General features: G+C 41.3%; 1 protein-coding gene across 1 annotated transcript in view; it reads left to right on the forward strand.

Annotated features, from left to right (window-relative positions):
• Nucleotides 1-20,719, forward strand: part of LOC133000556 (synapsin-3-like) — an 84,133-nt gene that overhangs the window by 12,303 nt on the left and 51,111 nt on the right. Inside the window, 3 exon segments of the mRNA XM_061070505.1 lie at nucleotides 6,840-6,931; nucleotides 19,110-19,266; nucleotides 20,567-20,656. Of these exon segments, the coding sequence (XP_060926488.1) occupies nucleotides 6,840-6,931; nucleotides 19,110-19,266; nucleotides 20,567-20,656 (339 nt within the window).

The following is a 20,719-nucleotide window of genomic DNA, read 5'->3' on the forward strand; positions in this document are numbered from 1 at the left end:
ACGCAGCCACTGCCCCATAGCAAATTTGCGAGCCCATTGTTGTAGCTCATTCCCGCTCATTTCCTTGACCCGCTTTGAAGTTTCATTTGGCAGACGCCCGAGGTCCCGTGTTCACCGGGTAATTCTTTTCCTTTTTTTTTTACCACTAAACAGAAGCTCATGGGAGCACTGCTGGTGGTTCTTTGAGCTCTTCTGTGACGAATAACAACACAGCCTTTTCATCACATTAGATTAAATATGTTCAGTCCAAGACCGTTTTTACAGTTTGATGACATGCAACCAGAAATGTAATATCAGATCTCATGCTTGAGAATTAAGAGCCTGTGACTCCTTTGCATCATGAGATAAATAGTTTATCTTGTTGTTTCTCCTGTGAACACTCCAGTTACCCTTTTATCAAGTCTTACAGTAGAGCTGTACGTGGTCACAGCTTTGCTTTGCAACCAAGTCATGGCAATGCTAAAATGTTGAGGTTAAGCTGAACAGTTATTAGATCGTAGCAGGAAAATATTTTTGTCATGTTATTGTTTATTCCTACTTTGACACCAGTCTGACAATTGGCACATTCAGGGTTTGATAATTGATCGTCAGAATGTATAACAACCAGCATAAGATCTGAGGATCAACTGGTGCATGTTTAAACAGAGCAGAAAGCCCTGATGTGTTTCCGCAGTAGTAGACCAGAGGGTTTGTATCGTTTCACCCGACTGAAGGGCAAACAGTTTAAATAACCTTCACCACTACCCACACACTTTTAAATTGAATAGAATTTATTTTGTATTAATGAAGAAACATGAAACAAAACATAAATTGAAGTTAATATTTGTTAATATTTGCTTAATATTTAATATTTGCTATCTGGTCTTTGACAGGAGTATTCAGGAGAACGATTGATCAACGATTGATTGACAATAAAAATCTTGAATCTTGAATCTTGAATCAACAGTACCTACAGTATATTTTCAGTTATGAGCAGCTGAAAAACACAATTTTTTTAAATTTTGATTAACTCTTCACATGTCTGTAAATATTGTCTCAAAAATCAGGATCAGAAAAATTAAGGAACTACAAGTGGCAATAATTATATAATGGCAAGCCTACTCTGACAGCAATGTCTGTTATATACTTCAAGATTGCAAACACAAAATATAGATCAATGTATAATCACTGAGTGTATCAAATTTAGCTATTTTAGAATTAACCTTTTAATTCAAATGTGACAGAATCTTAGTGAAACATCACTTAATATGTTGACCCTGGCCTTCTAAATTACTCAATGTGCTATTTTATTCTTAGAAATGTCCTTTCTTTATCTCACAGTAGGTCGCTGAAGATAATTCAGTTTAACCAATTTGTAATCATAACATATCCTCCCCACATCCTCCCCCTACGTTCCAGAGAACCAGAGTTTAGAGGATTAGGTGTTGCTCCCATGCCTTTCAACTGTCTTGGATGTGAGTAACACAGTGGCGGTGGCTCCTTCATGTTGTCACCAAGCAAGCGATGCTTGGCATTGTAAAAATGGCGGCGGTCTGTTGTGAATATTCTGCATTCAAAGCCAATCGTGACGACGTGACGACACCCAACCAGCCTGACACTCTGGATGTTTACAGGTCGGAGACGCAGCAATCTACAGGACTGCACAAATGAGTCAGTTAAATATGAAGAGGCCTGTTGTTGGTGAAAGAACAAGGGCCAGTTCTTCAGCGTTGCCGGACCATGTGTGGTTTTGGGTCGCGCGGGGCAACATCTGCTCGACAGGCTGATGACCTCAGCGCTGTCCGCGGTCCTTTCTGCTGCAGTCATGGCAGCTCACAGGCAGTTGGCTGTATGTTATCCGTAGCCTTTTTTTGGGCCTTGTATTTGCCCATGACATAGGGCATCTGGGTAGAAGTTAGCTCAAGACAGATGATTAAGATTGTTCCTCTCAGACGTTTGACTGACCCAGCTGCCCTCGTGCCTTCTGTTGCCTGACTACATTTAGCATCTGTCTTACATTTTAGCGTTTAATGCCTCATTGGATTATTTCACTGTTGTACAAGGTGGGAGTAATTAGCTGCAAATACCTTTCTGTGGTGCATATTAAGGGTCCACTGTACCTCAGACCTCTCAATTGCATCAGTATGTGATTCTAGCAAGTTTATCTGGAATTACTAAAACATCCAGATATGGTCAACCAGAATGCATCTGCCCTGCAGGCTTCACCTCATGTCACAGTTTGCCAGACAACTTTTGACACATGTGCTACAATGTGGGACTTGTGTAACATTTCCCATTCAAAGTATTTTTATCTCGGCCTGGTTTGTGTTTGTCAAAGTTTTCCGCGCAGGAAATAAAGAGGTAAGGAAGTGAAAGGAACACGTAATGTGGCAGAGAACACATCTATTTTCAAAACAAAGGAAACCACATAATACGAAAACAATTTTTATCGACAGCCGTTCCACCGGGGACCAACTATCAGTGGAATAAAATCAATATTAAAAGGGTTATAATGATCATTTGTGGAGTTGCACAATTAGTAAAGTTAATTATGGCTCAGATCTGCATAGACAGATTTTCTTACTGTGCCTTCAGTGGCTCCTTGTTTTAGCTGCCTTCTAATTCCTAATGATCATCACAAACTATTACCATAAAGTATATAGTATTTTTACATAAAGATATTTTAGTTTTACAATCACTGTAATTCAGACTATGCATACAGTATTTACAGTATAACATTCCCATATTTTAATTGCATCTTTGGGTTAATGAATCACCATTTCAATTGCTTTCACCTCTCACACCTTTAATGACCCCTCAGCTGCTTTCCTGACAGTTTAAATGTTTCTTTCACTTCCACTTTAACTTTCAGTTGACCTGCCTTCCCTTCTCATTCTTGAAACCAGAACTCAACTGCTCTCATCTGGCCGTTCACAAACATGGACTTAAAAGCTGGGACAATGTATTGGGAGTGTGACCTAGTGTTGCTGCTTGCAGAAACAAAAGCAGAGTTGTCCACCTCAGATACACAACCTTGTAATATCAGGCATCAGTGTTGTATTAAAACAGTTTGAACAATAAATAACAGGTTAAAAAAAATGTAAAACAAACAGAGCTTTCCTGTAGTCAAGAAACACTGGGAAACAGGGATTTAACTACCTACTGTTGTGCAGCAGCTTCATTAGAAAACTAGAATAGCTCTCAGTAGAGTGCTTACCTTCTCCAAGGCAACATTCCCCTTATGAAACCACGTTTAAATGTGCTACATAATAATTTTTATATGGACCTGCACCAATTGCACACACTCGTATCTGTCAGATACCAACTATGAGGCCAGATTTCTTTCATCAGGATCCATTACTCCCTGGGAAAATGTAGAAAATGTCAAAAAACACCTAAACTCACAATGTTACAGAAAGTGCTATAAAATTCCTGGATCAGTTCCCTGACAACAGATCCACGCCAAACTTTAATGGGTTCTTTCTTGGCTCATGTCCCATTCTTCCAAGTTTATTTTTCTCTGCTCTTCTTTTGGAATCTATGAAACCCGTAATTCATATACTTCATATGACAATTCAAACCATTTTAATGCTTCAACTTAATTTAGTGCTTCAAATCAGATTCTAACTCCTATAGTATTTCAAACTGAATTAGAATTTTAACAAATGTTTACCTGTTTACAGTGGTCGAATACCTTCAATGCAAGCATTGCAACATTCTGTTTTTAATAGTTATCTTTTTGCTCAGAATATTTAGCAGCAGATTATATTTGGAATGCAGCTTGACCAGTCCCTCCAAGTTGTTTTTGGGTGAAACGACCAAAGATCCTGTTTTGACTCAGGAGCAAACAAAAGGCACCATAACCACATGAATCTCAGTGTAGACAATAAGTCCCCATCTAAAAATACCCACAATGATTCCAAATGAGCTACTGTGGAGTGGTGTTTACTGTACCGTCCACAGGTTCACTTGACATGGCAGTAAGGCCAGAGTGCATGCAGCACTGCAGTGATAAGTGAGGCTGGCTCGGACATTCTTCTTCCTAAGCTCTTATGGTGCATTTAACTACAAACCCATGTGTCAGGTACAGGGTACTGTCTATCAAAGTAATATATAGTTTGGATAGCACCACCACAAGTTGTAATCTTGTGAATATGTATTTTAGCACTATGTTAGCATTTCCATCAGCCACTCTCCTGTGATAGAGAGAAATCATTGTGTTTCACATAAATGAATTAGGTAGCAGTGAGCCGTGGGAGTGACAATGGCTGAAACTAAAACAACAGACTGTGGTTAAACCTAATGGCAACCATGCTCTGTCCTGTGAGTGTGTTCATGCTAAAAGGTCAGCTGGAAACCAGCCTCAAAGCAGGTCAACAGTTGGGGAAGAATCAGCTCTGGAAGCAGTTCTTCCATGTATCACTTCCTGTTTTCCTTTCCCAGGCAAGAGCTGCTCCAAGACAAGTGTCTGAATGTGTTACCGTGATGGTAACCATGGCGCTGTGAAAAGCCTCCCGTCCTGACTTCTGGGCCTGTGCCCCGCACCAGCCACTTCATCCATTACCGCCCAATGACAGTAGCTGTAAGCACTCCTCTTACCCAGAACCAGCCAATCAGAGGTGACGTAGACTCGGCCCTTGGCCAAAATGGTGCCCGCTCTCTGGCTGTATCTGGTCGCAGCAAAAGTCACCGTAGGCCTCTGTGTTTGAGATGGGACTTGATGAGGAGATAGGAGTTGATGAGCAGATGCACTGATGAGCGATATGTGTGTGTCTGTGTTTCACAGTGCGTCTGGGTGCGTTACTCATTTAAGAGGGCTTTTTAGCCAGGCAAGAGCTGCTGAGCACACAGATGTTTCTTTCAGAGGCGGGTATCAGTAGAGAGGAGCTGAGAAAAGGAAGGGAGCCAAGTGCATGTCCTTGAGGCGCATTGAGTTTGAGTGGCGCCTCGTTGTCCCGTAAATAAGATTACGGCATTTACTCGCCCCCTGCTCTTCCTCTGGGAGAGCAACACAATGAATAAAAGAGGTTGGTGTTTCTTTTTTCTCTCTCTGTCTTTCTCTCTTGGCAAAAAAAGCTGGTTTTGTTACGTTGGCGCATTCTTTTCAAAACCGAATCACTCCCCCATACAGCGTTTACATGGGCCACGGCACTAGATGAAAGGGAAATTTATCTCTGAAAGAATATTGCTGATAATATTTCCTTTTCATGGAGATGAAAGCCTATGTAAAGCAGGCTTAATGTCTCGAATGATGATCACAGTATATGAGAATGTGTAGATAGAAATTGCCTTAATTTGCCATGGAAATTGGCAGGAGATGGGTTGAATATAGGGTCAGCTGGAGGATCTGCTTCCATCCCCATGCTGTTGTGTGTGGAGGCTGATGAGTCTGTATGAGGCGTGTTGCACTGCCTGAAGCATACAAGGTACAGCAGCTTACTGTGGATTTGAGCTGTTTCAAGGCTACTACATGCAACATGTCATTTAGACAGCTGCTCTTTATCATGCCAGCTGTGAGGTTTCTGTCCAAATCACAAAATATTCCTCAGTGAAGAGAATAGAGGTTTGCTGAAGATTCCAGTGCAGTTCTAAACTAATCTATTACCTCTTCAAGACTAAGGTGACTCTGGCTTTTAATCTGTATGTGAATTCACAGATTTCTTTTGTGTCTGATCTCTCGGGGGCTCTGTTTTGTTTTGGTACCACCTGATTCTTTATTTATTGAATCCTATGTTCACTGGCTAGTGTTTGAAGAGAACTGTGGGACAGGATCAAAATAGTACAATTGCGCACAGTAAAACCAAAAACAATAAGCTTTAAGATACTAAAAAGCTTAGTGTAGTCAACTGCATATATGTTCTTATATTAAACATCTTCATCTGACTCATTACGAATAGAAACATATGAATTTGTGCCACTTTATAGCTTAATGCAAGTCTGAAAAAGCTGAAGTCATGCAGCGCCCCATTGTCCTCATTGGGAAGGAGAAAGAAATAGGACATCCTGCCACGTTTCATTTTGAATGTCAAAATTTACAAAAGCACAAACATTTTTTAGAATGCAAACCAACTACGAAGGTTTCTTTGATCAGTGATTGAGCTTTTACTTATTTATTTATGTTGTTAGCCTGGGATTGAATCCCCTGACCCTCCAGTCACAAACCTATGTCTTTGATAAGATGAAAGCCATTAGCCATGTGCTGTACGTGTGTGCTTCCCTCAAAATTCAACACATCCTTTCAGAAGGAATTTGCACTGTCAATGTCCTTAAGAAGTATTTGGAAAGCATAAATAATTGTGTCCACTTACAAAGTTAACGTCTTGTGTAACTTTTACAGACTAATTCTGTCAGGAAAGCTATATTTGGCTCGAGCATAAAAAACTGTTGATTTCTTGACCACAGTGACAGTCATTAGAAAGAAAATTGAGTTGTCCCTTGTTGGTCCGCGTCCATGCAGAGAGTCTATTCCCAGAAATCAACTGTCGCCCCCACTTTCGAGGATTTCTGGGAGTTTGACAGAGTCATTAGGTAGCCGCGCTACAGCCTTTCACAAGGCCCTAACTGTCCGGGAGGCCACAGGCTGGGGATAACTTAATTTGCCTCCTCTTGCAAAGTCCCTCTGTTTTTGTGACTCTTGTCCTTTACTATCAGCTTTACAAATGCAAAGATATAAAATGAAGTGAAATAATCTATTGTCTGCTTTCTTGTAGGTATTTTTCCTGTTGATTGTTTTTTTGAAATGATGAGCTGTATAGATCATTCACAAGTCAAAGTGCTTTTCTTTATTTTGAATTTAATAAAAAAAAAGTAGAGAAAAACCTTTAATGTTGTTGGTGGTGTTTTCTACCTCTGTGTTCCAGGCGGAGTTCTCAGAGATCAACCTGGCCTCCTACGTCAACTTGGGATGTATGGTGGACATGCAGGTCAACAAAGGTGGCAGTAGAGTGGTGAGGTGAGTTGCTCAGGGCCCGACACAGTGCTCCTTTCCTTTGACGCATTTCCCCACGCAATCTGTAATCTGCCTCAGTGAGCCTGCACAAAGGCTCCAGTTCTTTTCTCTCAGTAGCATTGGGCATGACTCTGTGTAAATATAACACTGCTCGCACTCAGAGAAACCAAGACTGTAATGTGATTATGCCAGTGAAAAACCTAAAAAAAGACTTCTCACCCACTAGTTGCAATCTCAGCAACGAGGAGGGCTAGTTATCTTTTTGTTATTTTTTATTCCGTTTTTATTGCACTCATTTATACCGCTCATAAAAAACTGTGTTATTTTTGAGTTTGACTGCTGTGCTGATGCATCTGATATTAAAAAAACAAAACTTGACAGTGGCAGAGGTGGCCTCTGGCCAGACAGCGGCTCCTGTTGCGGCAGCAGTTCAACACGTGGAGCTGGTGTTTAAATAGACGGCTCTGTTATGTGAAGTTACAGCTCGAGGGGATGGCTGATGATCAGCTGATCTGGGCGGCAAAGATGTCACCATGTTCCTGTCTGAATGTGACTAATGCTTTATTTACCAAATCAGTAAACAAGATTGAAACGTCACGCTTTTATTTCTCATCAGCAGATTTTCCACAACAGCAGGCAGATTTTCTTTTCCTGCAAAAGGGACTGTATGCTCCCTGTCTAACACCACAGTTAGTTAACAAAGTTAATAACCAGCCAGTGAACATAGCTAGCAAGCAAAACTTAATTTATCTTATTTCATTCCAGGTGGACACACAATGTGCTGCACAGATTGTGAGCTAGCACAGATGTAGCAGCTACAAAACCATGTGTAAAAAAAAAAAGTAAGACATAAAATAATACGGTTCGGGTTGGAAATAAAAATAAATAAATTAAAATAAAAGATGATATGCTATATAGAAATGTGATTAAAATAATACAATAAATTGAAAAAAGACTGTTGATAAACACAGAAACACAAACAAAGTTTTTAGTTTAGATTTAAAAGACGGGAGTGTTGGAGAACACGTAACATGATATGGTAGCTTGTTCCAGTGGCTTCAAGCGTAGAAGCTCAAAGCACTCTCACCAGTTTTTGTAAAGACCCCAGGGAAATAACCAGGCTGCCTGCTCCAGATGACCTAAGCTAAAGAGTCAGATATTTCTGTCATTAGCTGGTGGAGATCAAAGCAGAGCTAAAAGCAAGGTTAATATAAGACTGCAAATAAGCATATTAACCATCTTGTTTCTGCTACCCCCATGTGGATACAATTTGTTAATACAGATTTAACAAACTTTAAACTTCACTTATGTTATTTACGAGGAAACTCCTCAGGTCAGCTTCTTCCCCTGATTGTGAACATTGAATTACTACACAAATGATGATAATTAATGTATCTGTATTACTCCATGAATGTCACCAGCACGTGGTTATTTAACTAACCTATACTCCTTTCTTTAGTACACAGATTCATTTTTTTGATGCAGTGACAAAAGAACAATAGCCAATGATAGTTTACTTCTTCTCGACAGGGCATCAACTGTCATGGCTGAACATGGCTGACATGGTTATTTAATATATATTAATAAGCCTAAATAGTCCCCTGCTTCTCCAGGCCGATAAGAACCTGACTGGTCGATTAGATGGGCTAACTGGGTCCAGTGTCAGCCCTAATTCTTGGCTGTCTGGAGATTAATCAGCTAATCTCTGCTCTGGCTTGGACTCCGCAGTTGGACTTGTGAAATAACTTTGTTATCGGTGGAATCAAGCGAGATTAATCACGGACACGGGCAGTGCTGGGCCGATATTACAATGCCGCCCGTTGTCAGAGCTGACACTGAGGTCATTATTGTGTGTTGAATATTTTTGGAGATACTGCTGCAATGACAGGAGCCAAATTGGATGCAGATGGTCCAACTGCTGCCTTGTTCCCAAACACTGATATTCGCTGCCAACTTCTGTTCAGTTTCTCCTTTAAGACTCTGAATTGGACGACCAAGAGTGTTATCGTTCTTTCTCACAAGTACGTTGATTGGCTAATGACTAACAATGTATGGTGGTTGGAGAGCCATGTAACTGGAAAGTCTAAAGTTTGCTATGTTTCCATCAGTCGCCTCATTGAGTTCGACACCGGAGCTTTCACTGGATTAAATTGTTGGCTAAAACCTCTAAGTAAGAACTAATTACAATCTGTCCTTGTCAAAGATTATTGCCAATGAAAGCTAATTATTTCCTCAGCAATGTGTTTTATTCTCAGCCAGGAGAATGCCGTAATATATCCACAGATAGACAGAGGACAGATAAAACACTCATTTCCCATGCTCTCTGTCAGCTTACATTTTGTGGGGTGGTGGGGGGGGGGGGGGCTGCATCCGTGGGAGGATTGCATGCAAAGGAACTCTTCACACTGTATATGTATTTACAGCAGGTTCCTGCTTTTCCTCGAGTTCCTCTGGCTGTCGTGTTCACAGCACGGTGACCTCTGACCTCTGTCCAAAGGCGTGCTCTCTGAACACGTCTCCTCAGCTGACTCCATGCAGCGGCACACTCTCTCACACTACTGTGGTTTCGCTGTTTCTTACACTTGTGTCAGGTTTACAATACATAACAAGAAATGTATCTACTCAATAGTTCAAGATTTAATTCCAATTGCAGATAAAAAATTCTGTCATATTTCCCTTTTTTATCTGTCTCCAGTAGCGGAGAGCAACATTAATGTTACCGTATCTGTGCAGAGAACCTCCCGATGTGTTGTGCATGTGTGAAAGGCAAACTCTGGGTAAACTCCGTAATCCAATTCTCATAAAAGAATATCTACCTTTCACGATCACATTCACAACTACGGGCCATTCAGAGATGCTAATCAACCAGGGCGCCGTGTGTTTTGACTGTGGGAGGAAGTGAGAGTACTAGAGGAAATCCACACAGGCACAGGGAGAACGCCACACAGAGACTCCTGCACTTTTATGGTCTGTACTGATAAAACTTAGCTATATATAGCATTACCTGTGACTGTAACAGAATAAAGACCAGCTGAGCCACCAGTGAAGGTTTTGGAATACAATATAGTGTGGTTGTATAATATAATTACATTGAATGGTGCAAAAGATTAAAATGTTTTGGTTGACAGCATGGTTTTTGGTGGATGTGTTTTTTTTAGCTTCATATTGCCACCATCATAATTGTGCCTCTTCTCAAGGATTTGTCTTAAGCTACGTTCAGACATGCACTGAATTCTGGGGATCCTCCACAGTTTCTGCACAGAGGGGTGTATGTGTGAATGGAAATGTCTGAGTGATAGCCTCCAAATTTTCTGCTCTGGCCCCCTGGTATAAGGTCCGCAGAAGTCGATTCGAGAACACAGGAAATCAACAGACTCAAAATAGATAGAAACCAAATATCTCCAGGTTTCACACGTGTAGCAGACACATACGAAGATGTCAAAAGAGTTTGACATTGAGTGATAAGAGCCGACACCGGTGTTGATGCTATAAAGTCAAGTGATCCGGGCATATAGGTTTCACTCTGCCTCTGCTCGCAGTGCCACCCCTCGCCTGAATCCTGCGGGGGAGTTGTTGTTGTTGTGAATGTGTCTGAGCGGAGAAGCTTTGAGGATCTGAGTACTAACATGACAACATAACAAGTCTGACTGCTTGGTTCCAGAGCACAAAATAATGAAGTGGAGTTTACGAGCATCTTTCTGCCACGACTATGTGCGACGTGGCACGTACCGCACAGCCTACAGTGAAGCAGAGCAACACGCCACAAGGTACAGTAGTTATGACATGTTGTTCCCTGCTGCAATGCTGTAGTCAGCCCTTTGGCTTCTCCTGTCTCCGCTGCCAAAACCTCCAGCAAACTGCTCGGCTCAAAGTGGGGAACGCTGGTCTGGCTGAAAGTCAGATGACAGTGGCCAAAGTATGATAAGCCACAGAGCAGCGTTTCTCTCCTCCACCATCCTCACAGCTTCTGCCTTGGTTAATCAATACTTTCATTCATTATCAGCGGGTAATGTTGCCCAGTATGTGTGTTAACTTGAGTTGGTCACTGGAAGTAGTTTTGGGAAGCAGCGTCAGCTCAATGGCCAAAATGTGAATGCAAAGTTAAATGAGCGGTGGCGGTTTTAATGCTGCTGGCAGCTCTCTCTACCATGTAGCACTGAAGTTAGTGTGGTAAAAATCTGAACTCAATAAAAAGTTATAGCTCTCAGAGGGCCTAATTAACACCTCTACACACATAACTGTACCCATGAGGACACTGATACACCCAATGTCCACGAGACAAACCCCAAGCCAGTCCAACTGGCTTTTATAGAACATAGAACAAATTTGACAGATTCTTATGTATTGATCATTACACTTCATAACTTTAATTAATTATTCAAAAAATAATTTTGCTTGTGCTTTTTTGTACCGCTTCAACCTAACGTCTTCTCAACAGCTTTATAAACTGCCCCTTTGTACACATTGTCAGGTTAACATAACATAAAATATTTATGAATACTGTACACATGAAGACTGCCAAAACATCCAGTTATAAGATGATTTATTAAAACTGTGAATGTGTTTAATCAGGAAGCATTTTTTGTGTGTAACTATCAAGAACTTTGAACCTGCAACAGTATCTTATCCAAAAAACAACAACAGAAAAGCTTTATGAAAAGTAAAATTTACTTAAATCACAATTTTGATTTCATAACGGTGACTCTACACTTAACAAAAGGATGTAGTCAATTCCAATTGAATGCACATCTGTTGCTTGGAAGACCTGAACAAACACATACAATACAAGTTAAAAAGAGCTTTAAGCTAATTTTGCTCAGTTTGGGCTGGGCTGTTGAAGTGACAGTGAGATACATGGAGCCTCAGAATCAGAGTTAACAGCCATTTTTTTCCATTTCATTCATTCATAGCCTGCCTGAAATTGGAAGCAATTGAAGCAATTAAATGAAATGTCACTTTGATTTTGACTAATAAAGTGGCTTCCTGTGAGTCGACTTTCAACACAGCTGTGTACAATGTGGACCACACTTGGTAAAGACACACCCTTTGATCCCACTTGTACATTTGAAGATCTCCTGCGCTAGTTTGATGTTAAGTTTGGATGTCAGGGACTTATCATCACTGGTGTACCTGTCATTGGGCCTTCCTCCTCTAAGGCTCAACACTGGCTGATCAGACCTGGGTGTTTGTCCCTAACATCTTGAGGCCCACTTGAGGTCTTCCTCCTGATCCAGAGTCATTAGCTGCAGCATTGTGCAGTCTGTGATGTGGGGGGGACTATTGTTTTCCAGCCTCAGAGGCCATTGCCGCATCATGCAGCCTCCTCTTCTCATTCCATTCATCAACAGCATGCTCCCAGAGTAACTGTCAATTCCACAAAATATAATATGTTTGAATTTCTCTCTATATATAGAGACAGGAATGGGGAGAGAGAGGGTTATGGCATGTCAAATGGATGTAAAGGCCACAACTTGCACTATGGACATTTTGGTTTCGTACTATGCACCATAACCATTAAGTTACTATTGTGCCTCAGCCACACTTTAACAGTGTGTGTGAACTGCGTCTCACTGCCTGAGGGTTAGATTCATTGAGATTAAGTCTTAACTGAGAATTTAGCTCAATTGTCAATTGCTCGATCTATGAAAGCCGTATATAGCAGGATGACCAATCAGCAGTGGTCGAAGCAGGACAACCAGAAATGATCGGCTTCATCTTGTTGCCTGTAAATATGTGAAAGAAATTTTCACAATAGCTGAAACTAGTGTCACCAGTCAGCACTCATGTTAGAAAGGTTTCAGTTCAACATGTGTTCATACGGGTGTTTTTCTGTCGTATGTTGTTCCCAATGCCTGGTCACATTCCTCGCCGCCCTCCGCCCCACAGAAGCAGGAAAGTAGGCAGCCAGACTACATTAGCAGATCCATGTCTGATTTCATAATTTTTCTTCTCCTTCCATTTCATTTTCTGACCTGAGAGCTACTGGGTTAGCCAGATGGGGCCTCCCTCTTTTTTTCTTTCCAATACCTGCAGCACACATAACAAGACTCTTCTCCTCTGGTTACCTCAGGTAATGATTTACTGCAGAGACCACACAGAGGCAAATCAGATACACACACTCAAAGACAAATGTTAGCACCCCCTCCCTTTCCTTTTACCTCTACAAAGCCAATTTTAATCAGGGAAGGACTGTCTGCCTGAACAGCCTCAACACCTAATACCAGGTTCATCTTGTTACCTAGCGAATAAATCCCACTCACAGACAAGCTGAGTTCAGACATGGCTTTACCGGGCCTGAGGGTGGTTTCCTTCAGGATCACTCAGGCCGTAATGAAAGTTTACAGCGGCCATGAGGCCCACTCCACTTTCCTGGCTTTTGTGATATAACCAGGAATACAAATGGCCTCGCTAATTCACTCAAACTCCTCACAACACTAATTTCCGCACATTTCCCCTTCTGCCAGAGGTCATTTGGTGCTCTATTGCTCATTACATTGGCCTCCCAGGGGATTCTACTTCAAATCTTTGACAAAATCGCTGTTATGCAACTAAACATTCACTGATTTGTGTTGCTGATAAATGTGCTCAAGTAACATCCTTTCCTATTTGGATTTAAGTTTAATACAAATTAATCTACAACCCTTTGTTGGTTTAGTTGTTGGCGCATGTTCATTGTTAAGTGGAGAGGAGACCTGAAGTGCGCAATCTCAGCTGGAGGCGATCCCGAGCTCCGACAAACCCCTGACCAGGCCACCGCCCAGGATCTGAGCTGCTGCCAGGTGCCACCAGGCCTGGAGCCACAGCCACAACCACAAGGCGTCCGAGATCCATGACCACAACATGATTTTAGGCTTCAGGGAGTCACTGCACACACAGAGAACAGGGAGTTCTCCAGAGTTCTTTGGATATGGTAGTTTTATATGTCTATAGATACTAGGGGTACAACATCAAAAACTTTCACCTCTGTTCTACCAAAATCTCAATTCACCAACTGACAAAAAAAATCAATCGTTGCAATCAATACATTTTGATCATAAACAAAAGCATAGTCAAAAGTTTTGCAGGGAGCCAAAGCAAATATTACATATTATATCACTAATATAAAGATATCAAACCATTTAATAATGAGCTCATGAAGTAGGTAAAAGCAAATTAGTATATTTCCCAAAATGCTGAATTGTTTCTAGGAGGAAGGAGTTACATGTTAGCGTGAAGCTAAGCATATGAATTCTGTGGCACTTAGTTGGGTTGTTTTTGCCACAGTGTCTGTCCTCCTAACAGAAAAGCAAAGATCTCTCCCAGAGGTACATTTCCCTCCAATGACGGGACAACCAGTTTGGGACAATGCGCCATTGTGTGAGAGGGCTGCGCTGATCCACAGCATGTACGGTTTGACATTTGTGGCATTCCTGCAGTGTTCTACCCCGATTATCCTTATCAATGAGACACAGCCTGATGGGAGAAGATAAGGCTCTTCAGGCACGGGGCCGTTATGAGGACAAATGCTCCTGCGCAATTCAAACATCCCTGTGGAGCCTATTAGAAGGTCATAGATTCTGTACGATAAAAGGATCTGGAGACCGAATAGCAGCATATTGTCTTTGGTTTAAAATGTTTCCTGCTTTAGGAATTCTGCTAAAAACATCCTGTTCGTTGCATAGTATTGTGTAATGGTCTTATACAACTGTCAGGCATGCAGTGTGTTCATACAGACAAAAATTGGGTGATCTTCTTTCTGACATTTAAACACAATGTTTATTGGAGCTTTTGGGAATATACCGCCTTAAAAACATTATATTTCACTGTATTGATCCTTCATTAACATCTTTGGGGAAAGAGGAAAGAGGCTTCATCTTTGACACATATATAATTGATATGATGATCTACCTAGTAAAACAGCGGAGAGATACTATAGTGAGAGTTGTGTATCTTGGCAGCAGATGCACATTCACTCTTCCTTCAGCTCTGTTTTGGTCTTGTTGAGAGGACCTAATGAGTCTGTGTGAAACCGTTTTCAGACTTGAGTTTGCCTTTCACACATGAAGGACACAGCAGGAGATTGTCCGACTCAGACACTTTTCCAAAAACAAGAAAAGCGTTCAGGTGATTTTGTGTACAGCACATGGACACTGGCGTTGACACTTATTGCCGAAAGCTTTTGAATCTTACTGTTTCTTCAATTTTTAAGTGCCAGTTTCTTTGTCTATGGCATCTCTTTTTCATCCACATTTCTATTTCTGCAGCCTTGCATCGATTGCTTGTCAGAAACATCGACACGGCCGCAGTAGGCTGTTCATTTTCCTGCTGTATTCTCACAATGGATCACACAGGTATTTTAAAAGGGGGCTGGCAGGAAAACGGAAGCATAATGGAAAATATCTGTAGCAACTGACTTGGACATTTGCGTTTTCACATGCAGCCCCACTGGAGAATTTCCGGGAAAGAGTAGGGACTCACGTGCATGTTTGAAAGCAGCTTTAGATTCCTCATTACAAGCAACCACGTTTCCATTCAAGCATTCATGTGGTCCTTTGTTGATTTAAAAATATTGATTGTAGCCGCAGTAATGCAGGGTCATTGTCAGTATTGATGTGTTGATAGAGTAGGATAATTCAAAATGAAGTTTCTCCAGGTGAAAAGATCACCAGTCATGGGAGAATACACTTGATAGAATCTGTTCTAAAGAAGTTTGGTTTGAAAAGCGTTCTTCTATTCACAGGCTCATCTGACTTGACGATAAGAATGTATTGCTAATATGGATTTTCTTTTGCTCCTTATCTTTCACAATTTACTATTCAAGAAGGCTCATTACTCCACACGGATCCATTCTCCCCTCTTGTCCTAATCTATAACCCTGCTATCCCCTATCAGTGCCTGTTATCAGCCTTTATTGCTCCACTGATAACCCATTCAAAGGGCACATTAGCATATCGCCCGTGAACTGATGTCCGTTGGGCCCGAGCGTCTTGAATCATAAAGCATAAATGTCCCTCTCTAGTGTAATCCACAACCCACTAGGCACCCTGCTTTTGCAGAAAGAGTCCGAGTGAGGATATAGAAAAACAAAGTTAATGGGTGACAAACGTCAGTAATGCTATAGGGCACAGCCTCCATTAACCAAAGCCCGATGAAAGCCATCCTGTTAAGGTGAATATCTTCTGGATCTGGCCATTCTGTGATAATGAGGTCGCACAAAGGTGTCGGCTGGTTTTATGCATGCATGCCTTGAGCATTGTAATGGGAGAACTGTTTTCCTCTGCTGTTCAACGGCTACTCATGTTGTAGTGAGCACATCTTGTGGTGCTTTATGTAAAGATAGAACTGATGCAGAATGTCCAATAAATATCGTCAATATCGTAATTTTCAGTCTAAATGTAAAAGAGGTATTGAAGTTGTAATTTTCTTTAAGTCATATTTTGACTGTTTTATATCTACGGTGTACGTATTATTTTAAGTCAGCATCAGTATGATGCAACCACATCACCATTAACAGTGCAAAGCTGAATAAACGCAAACACAACAGCTTTGGCACTAACTTGTTTGTTCCCATGGACCCAAAACTATCCTAGACAATGAGTAACTAGACTGCACTTCAATGCTGAAGTTGTGATATTGCACTCCAAAGCATGAATGTACAAGTATGAAAACAAGGTTATTTGGCTTTCTGTCTGCCACACATGTGTTTTCAACCCCTGCTTGAGTGAGTTAACCACCTGTTTTTTTTTTTTAAAGTTTGGGTTACTTTTTGTACCATTCAGGCAGTTTGGAAACGTTACAGCTACATCGCAATCATGTTGAAGGAGTTAAGAGAGGAGGCCCAACCTCTCCTCTTGGCACTGTGATCAGGATTAAGGTCACTGAGTTCAATGACTGGTAACTGATGGATGATAGACCCAAATGTCACCAAAATTATGATTTTGTCATTTGTGATTGTCATGGAAATTTCTCAATAGTCAAGCACATGTCATTACAATTGTTCTTTCTGGAAGTTTAATTCTACATCTGCAGATAGGCATCTGCAGATGGGCATCATCGTACAAAACCATGGCAAAGATTTCATACAATGAGCCATGACATACAGGACACACAGCACTTTTATACATTTCCAAGCTCCTCCTGGAGAGGAACACATGTTATTGATTAACCTCTTTAATCATTAGAAATAGGTGATCAGTATCCTGTCTTCTGCCCGTCTCAGGCCCCTTGAGTGAAACATCTGTATTCAAAGATCTCTTATCAATGTTTTACAACCCACTCACATCCCCTGTCATGTGACGTCATTGTTAGGTGACCCTGTGAGTGACAAAGTCATTGCTAGGTGACCATGTGAGTGAGGAAGTCATATAACATCAGTTGCTTGAGCAACACTCTGATATGTAAGGGAATCCATTTGCTCATCTTTCTATACATTAAAGTTGTTCGTTCCATAAATCAATGCCCAAATGGTAAAATTGCCACCACATAAGGTTGTTTGTTTCTTTGAGTAGATAAAATAAATATAATTTGAAAGACTTTTCAAGTTTTGGATTTGCCTGACTCCAGTCAGTCAGCAGGGATAGTTTACTCCTCTCAGATTCAGGACCATTGGGCTTATAAATCCTACCATCGTTAAAGTGCACTCTGTCCGGCAGAATGTTGTTCTCTTTTTAACATTGGGTGTTTGATACTAAAAGCATGTAACATGACTCAGCCGGTGTATTTATCAGGAACTCGAGATCCACATGAACCTTTTCAGTCTGGTTTGGTCCTGGAGCCTCAGCGAGCGGCTCCGTCCAGTAAAAATAGCCGATCCTTTGGTCTGCTGCCACTGTGGCTGAGTGCAGCAGCAGCAGGGAGGAACAGCTGTAGTCGCTCTGTCGCCGAGACCAGATCACTCCTCAGCCGTCCTGCCGGTCCTGACCGAGCCGCTCAACATAAGCAACACTTGAGGAACTAGAGTCTGTTTGAGGGCCTGGCTGTAATTTTAACCCACAGTCCACAGCCCTTCACTTCCTGAATGTGTGTGTGTGATGATTACCTGCACATAAACACACACGTTTTTACTGCTCTCTCAGCTGCTGGTCAGATGTTGGATTGTTACCGTGTGAAAAACACAAGAAGCCTTTTTACTTTTACGGATCAAATGATAATCAAATTGTGTAATTTGTTTCTCACAATAACAAACTCACATTAATGTATCATTCATCTCTGCAGGTCTCCTCAAAACGTTTTAGTGTCTTTCAGTCCATTGTTTGGGTTTTACAGCCCAGAACTCTGTCATTCGTTCTCGCTGCTCTTATCAACCAGCGAACGCACACAAATATGTACACCTAACTAAAGAAGAAAAAGAATGAATTCAGCTTCCCAAAAAGTGCAATATGCACTGGTTTTTCTACCCTTACTCTATGAATCAGATACATTTGTGAGTTTAGAGACTTGAAATGTTTAATAGAAATAATTCATGTAAATTGTTACATATTATTTTTAATCAGATCTCTACATGTCAAACACTTGACTGGACAAACCACTAGAAATCAAAGGATGGCTGAGATGTGAAACAAGCACATTTTCACATATACTTGAAAAAGAGGTGAAAGCATGAACTGGTAAAAAAATACTACAGTCAAAGTGAATTTCCTGTGAGTGCCTTGTTTAAAGGTGGCTCCAGCTGCCTGATGGGTGACTTGGCCCTGCTCCCAGAACAGTTTGTAAGGGAAGGATTAGGCTGTGTTAATTGGATAGATGGTCAGAAAAGATAAGGTGCACCAAGGAGCATTTCTTCACCCCCTCAGCCCGACACAGTCAGTGAATAATGGAGTCCTTGACTGTAAAAACAAGGTGCGGGTACACTGTGTTAATGTGCTGACAGAGTAGCAGGCTCAGGTGGAGTTAGTGTAGTGGAGAGGTCTGACCTGAGCACAGTCGTGTTAGAGGTGCTAAACGGAAAGATGACTCTTTTGTAAAACTTTGATTATAACAAAAAGGAGGCTTAATAACTTTCTAAATCATGTTCAGAACATTGTGTGGAACTTGAATTCCTTCTCCCGTCTTCTGACATGAGACCCCATCCGCCTAAACAGAACCGAATTTTCCCACCCAAGACCTTAGCAGTCAGTTTACATTCCTAGCAAACCTTGCAGGTTGGTAACCCAAACAATCCCCCTATCTGATGGTTTTGGTTTCCATGTCTGTCTTGCCGCAGATCCTTCAAGCCAGACTTCGTCCTGATTCGCCAGCACGCCTACAGCATGGTCCCCGGCGAGGACTTCAGGAACCTTGTGATCGGCCTGCATTTCGGCGGCGTCGCGAGCATCAACTCCCTCTTCTCCATCTACAACTTCTGCAGCAAACCTTGGGTGGTAAGCGCTTTTTAACAGCTCTCACTGCTCTACTTGAACCCACACAAAGGTGATACCAATCCCTCCCTCTGCGACTGCCTCTGACAGATTTATTTGGGCTATTAAAGGGAGCTGTAACACCTGTCTGTGGAGCCAGTGGAGCAGGCATCCTCCACAACCACCGCCACCACTACACATTATTACTCACCCTGTAGTGAGAGAAAACGAGATGGAAGACTGCTGTGAAAAGTGATGGGCTCTGCATGGGCCTCGAAAAGGTCTCATCTTCTACAGTTTAACTTTAGAGTCTATTCTTCAAGAGACTAAACACACAAATTTCTCTTTATATTCATATTGTAGCTCATATATATCGTTGTCGAGCTACAATTGCGTGTTGAACAATACAGACCACGATAAAACAGGCAGACACACTTCTGAACCCAATGTGGTGATGTGACACTTTCACATAACACAATGCAGCTACACTGTCAAGCTAAGCTCACACCTGTTATATTAACACATTGCTGGATGCAACCAGTTCTAAACGATTTGCAGGTGATGCCATTAACAGGAAGTAAGTTACGTTACCTCAACGTTAAATGAATTCTGAAATCAATTGTTCCTGATAATGTGGAAATAGATGTTCCTTTAGTCCTCAGTCAAGACTGGTACTGGGTCAGACTTTATAACCCATGTGAGTGGGTCAGAAAAACAATCACTATGTTTACATTGACACTATTGACTGTATGTCCATTTTGATGTTTACATGATTTGCTAATAGAATATTCTGTTCATATTCATGTTTACGTGTCTCAGAGCAGAGTCTGATACTCAAGAGTGTGGTCTTTACAAAACCCTTTGTTTTTTGCACTTAGACTTTGAGTGTGAACGCAGGGATTTAAGTAAAAGTGCTCCTCTCCAACTTAAAGACAAAGCTCTTGAATAAATACAGAAAAAAATACATAGGTCTACATATCTACATAATGCCGCTGAAGTCAGAATACTCCCCATGTCTTAATTCCATTTTTGCTTATTTTGAGTATAACTATACAGGTCAAGTAAATCAGAAAATTCTGTTTACTTGGCAGTGTGTTATTCAGAGTATTGTATTTATCAGGTTTATTTATTGGAATATTAGTGTCCATGTTAAAGTGTCTACTGTCTATTCAGTCAACGCCTCATGCCATCCTATTCCCAGATGTTGACTTCCTGTGTTTGTAAAGTGCAGTGAACACAGGTGTAACCCCTAAAAGCCTCTGTTTAACCTCGGCTGTCCTCCGCTGCCGACAGTACATCTGACTGCCTTTGTTTATTTCTGCAGTTTTCTCAGATGATTAGGCTCTACCACTCCCTGGGTCCGGAGAAATTCCCCCTGAATGAACAAACCTTCTATCCCAACCACACGCAGATGGTGAGTGCCTCACAGATATTATTCTTCATTTAAAGACCACAGAGTACAAACAAAATCACATGT

Source organism: Limanda limanda, chromosome 1 (genome assembly GCF_963576545.1).
Source record: "Limanda limanda chromosome 1, fLimLim1.1, whole genome shotgun sequence".
NCBI lineage: Eukaryota > Metazoa > Chordata > Actinopteri > Pleuronectiformes > Pleuronectidae > Limanda > Limanda limanda.